Here is a 4,620-nt window from a genome sequence, read left to right as displayed (position 1 = left end):
TCACAAAGTTTAGGTTGCGGATATGTGTATCACAAAGTTTAGGTTGCGGATATGTGTATCACAAAGTTTAGGTTGCGGCTGATTCCTAATGTCATGCTCAGGTGGTATGCCTTTATATAATGCCTCAAGGTGATGCCCGGATTGGATACCATCTTTTGTTATAAGCGTCTTGGTTTGGTGCCTTAATGGAAAGATTCATCTTTAGACCTAGCAATCCATTAAGCAGATGAAGTAGAGTTCATATGTTTCTTGACCTCAGCACTTTGCCCAGCCGCCTTTACTTTCCCTAACGTGAGTTAGGTACTCCTCTGAGCTGGGTGGTCTCAAGGACGTTCTACTGACTTGAACCCGGATTCGAATTGGAAGTACCTTAATATGATGCCTTAGTTTGATGCCCTGATGTGCTCCCCTAGTGGTGCCCTACTGTAATCCCTAACGAGATGCCCTAATCGGATGCCCTTATGACCTGTACTGAAGAACACACCTGCAAGGATCAGCAGCCAAAGTAACATTAAGGCACCGGCGTTTGTTATACATGTAGACACTGTAGACTTAGCCATCTATTTAACGTTGGAGTCGGGTTTAGGTGTTCCTATTCCTGGCTTGGTTTGGGTTAGCTTTGGGTGTGGCTATACATCTATAATGATGTGGCATCTTTTATCGAATCCCAAATGTCTCTTCCCACTCTCCACTATAACCCAGAGGCGTAGCGATGAGGGGACAGGGGGGGCACATATGTCCCCGGTCGCGAGAAGAGTCGATACGCCTCTGCTATAACCCCCACCCTTATCCTAACCCCGGTTGTTCCGCGTATCTATGCTTTGTACTATCAACCTACCCTACATTTCCGGTGTTAAACGGATCGGTGCCATATACTGACACCCCCACCCCTGACCTTCCAATCTTAAATTTATCGATGCCATGTACTGACACACCCACCCCTCACCTTCCAATCTTAAATTTATCGATGCCATGTACTGACACCCCCACCCCTGACCTTCCAATCTTAAATTTATCGATGCCATATACTGACACCCCCACCCCTCACCTTCCAATCTTAAATTTATCGATGCCATGTACTGACACACCCACCCCTCACCTTCCAATCTTAAATTTATCGATGTCATGTACTGACACACCCACCCCTCACCTTCCAATCTTAAATTTATCGATGTCATGTACTGACACCCCCACCCCCACCCCCCACCTTCCGAAGTTAAATTTATCGATGCTATATACTGACACACCCACCCCTCACCTTCAATTGTTGAATTTATCGATACCATGTACTGACACCCAAACCCCTTAACTTCCAATGTTAAATTTATCGATACCATGTACTGACACCCCCACCCCTTAACTTCACATGTTTAACTTATCGATGTCATGTACTGACACCCCACCCCCACCCCTGATATCAAGCGTGTACTGTCACCGGCCACCATAGCGTGACCAGAGGCCCGTCCAATCGCGTGAATCAGAAATACCTGCGCTCGGAGGAAGGGGGGGGGGGGGGACACCGACCTCGTTCTATAGGCACTTTCATTTCCGACAATTATCTGCTTCCGGTGGCCGCCATTTAGTGTCTTCTCCCTGCCGGAAATACAGTTCGTTTCCCAATGGATGATGGGACAGCCGGTCTATGGCATCAACAAAGAGGCGATGGGGAAAAGATGGGGAAGGATGGGGAAATGATGGGGAAGGATGGAGTTTTAGCACACATTTCGTTGATTGATTATTGGTTCCACGGTGCCAGATTTGGATCCGAACCTGTGTCTGTAGCGTGTCTTACTAGAAAAACAACATGCAACATTCGATTAATATCTTACTGTTCTTCAACAAAATTACTATTTTAGCGAACACTTGGTGTGTATAATTCGTCTGAAGTGGTAGAGTTTTTAATCATAGCGCTCATTAACTAATCCTAATTATAGAACCGTAATGAGCAGTTTTTGTGACCGAGATATCAATATTCTACATCAAGTGTTATTTTAAAGTTATGGGTAGGCAGGAAGGTATAGAAAACAAAGTCTTTGTAAAAACTGTATTCAGTTCTTGTCTTAATGTTTGTGGGGCCTACTGATATTGCGACATACAGCTTTCTTTATGCAAACACAAGTGCTATTTGACACTGGCTCTCCAAGAATTAGTCAAAATGCCAATGGATAATGCACGTATTGTATAACACGAAAGGGGTGGTTAGGTATATATGATTTCGTTGCGTTATGCTATGGACGATCGGGATGACGTTTATAGATTTCATTTTGATTTTCTTCGTTCTAAATGTAGAACACATCCTACATTCATGTTGGCATGTGCTTCGTGTTAGTATACCGTAAAATGGTATAAATGCCCTAGATTTTCTACATCAGATTTGCCCTCCATCCTATGTTCTACATCAGATTTGCCCTCCATCCTATGTTTTACATCAGATTTGCCCTCCATCCTATGTTTTACATCAGATTTGCCCTCCATCCTATGTTCTACATCAGATTTGCCCTCCATCCTATGTTCTACATCAGATTTGCCCTCCATCCTATGTTCTACATCAGATTCGCCCTCCATCCTATGTTCTACATCAGATTAGCCCTTCATCATGTTCTACATCAGATTTGCCCTCCATCCTATGTTCTACATCAGATTTGCCCTCCATCCTATGTTTTACATCAGATTTGCCCTCCGTCCTATGTTTTACATCAGATTTGCCCTCCATCCTATGTTCTACATCAGATTTGCCCTCCATCCTATGTTCTACATCAGATTTGCCCTCCATCCTATGTTCTACATCAGATTTGCCATCCATCCTATGTTTTACATCAGATTTGCCCTCCATCCTACGTTCTACATCAGATTTGCCCTCCATCCTATGTTCTACATCAGATTTGCCATTCATCATGTTCTACATCAGATTTGCTCTCAATCCTATGTTCTACATCAGATTTGCCCTCCATCCTGTGTTCTACATCAGATTTGCCACCATCCTATGTTCTAAATCAGATTTGCCCTCCATCCTATGTTCAACATTAGATTTGCCCTCCATCCTATGTTCTACATCAGATTTGCCCTTCATTCTATGTTCTCTATCAGATTTGCCCTCCATCCTGTGTTCTACATCAGATTTGCCCTCCATCCTATGTTCTACATCAGATTTGCCCTCTATCCTATGTTCTACATCAGATTTGCCCTCCATCCTATGTTCTACATCAGATTTGCCCTCCGTCCTATGTTCTACATCAGATTTGCCCTCCATCCTATGTTCAACATCAGATTTGCCCTCCATCCTATGTTCTACATCAGATTTGCCCTCCATCCTATGTTCTACATCACATTTGCCCTTCATCATGTTCTACATCAGATTTGCCCTCAATCCTATGTTCTACATCAGATTTGCCCTCCATCCTGTGTTCTACATTAGATTTGCCACCATCCTATGTTCTAAATCAGATTTGCCCTCCATCCTATGTTCTACATCAGATTTGCCCTTCATTCTATGTTCTACATCAGATTTGCCCTCCATCCTGTGTTCTACATCAGATTTGCCCTCCATCCTATGTTCTACATCAGATTTGCCCACCATCCTCTGTTCTACATCAGATTTGCCCTCCATCCTATGTTCTACATCAGATTTGCCCTCCATCCTATGTTCTACATCAGATTTGCCCTCCATCCTATGTTCTACATCACATTTGCCCTCCATCCTGTGTTCTACAAGCGAGCAATCCACTCCACGCATGTGCATGCACCACCCGCCACTCCCACCCCGCCCATCTTTGTCCGGGCGATAAACCAGCGTCCACCTCGATGGCCAATGCGCTCACGCGCGCCTCCATTAGATTAAGCACGCGCCCTCCTCCGATACATGATAAAACACTCACTTCGAAATCATGTTCACGTCTGCTCAATCCCCTCCTCTCCGACCCCTCCACCCTACCCCCCTACCCCTCCCTCTCTCTCTCTCGCCGCCTCCTTATCGTCGTGTCCTCTGTGTCTCGCTCTCCTTCAATGACGAAATCGTGTTCGCATCTAAAAGGGTACAACCCCTCCCTCCCCCTTATACAAGTAGAAGAAGAAGAAGAAAAAAAGCAATTCAACTCGCTGTCCTATCTGTTCAACATATCTGGACATCCATTCAAACATACCTCACACCACTCACCCACATCCCTGCCCATTGTCCATCAACACCCCCCCCCCCCACCCCCTTCACAATCTAACTGGTTCTTTCAGTGATTTAAGCCAAATCACATTTGCTTCTATCAGCTAACAACACCCCTCCCCCGTCCCTAAAATTGATAAACAGCTATTACCCTTTTTTTATCCACGCATTTAATAAACCCATATCCAAACTTTCCACCCATCAATGTATTCATTCCTTCTATTCTCTCCATCCACTTTCGCTTTCCATTTTCTCCACTTCCGGTGGATGCAGATACCTCCTTCATTAAATCAGAGACTCCGTTTCATCTTTTGTTGTTCAATATTTAACCCGGGGATGAGAACGTTATCATATTTGACGAACGGATTTTTTTTTCTTCCCTCGACAAATACAAGACGGGTTGCCAGATTTTTATGTAGATTACACCGAGTCCACGTGATTACATTGGACCACGTGACTGTACACCC

The 4,620-nt window shown here is 44.5% G+C and overlaps 1 protein-coding gene across 1 annotated transcript; it reads right to left on the bottom strand.

Annotated features, from left to right (window-relative positions):
• Positions 1-2,578: 2,578 nt before the first annotated feature.
• On the bottom strand, positions 2,579-2,896 carry LOC131950768 (putative uncharacterized protein DDB_G0292636). The gene has a single exon (XM_059312954.1). It carries the CDS (start codon positions 2,894-2,896, stop codon positions 2,579-2,581), a length of 318 nt encoding a protein of 105 aa, XP_059168937.1.
• Positions 2,897-4,620: the final 1,724 nt, after the last annotated feature.

Source organism: Physella acuta, unplaced genomic scaffold (genome assembly GCF_028476545.2).
Source record: "Physella acuta isolate Inbredline_101_S28 unplaced genomic scaffold, ASM2847654v3 ptg000778l, whole genome shotgun sequence".
Taxonomy (NCBI): domain Eukaryota; kingdom Metazoa; phylum Mollusca; class Gastropoda; family Physidae; genus Physella; species Physella acuta.
Note: the sequence above shows the minus strand (reverse complement) of the source record. Positions and strands in the feature narration are given on the sequence as shown.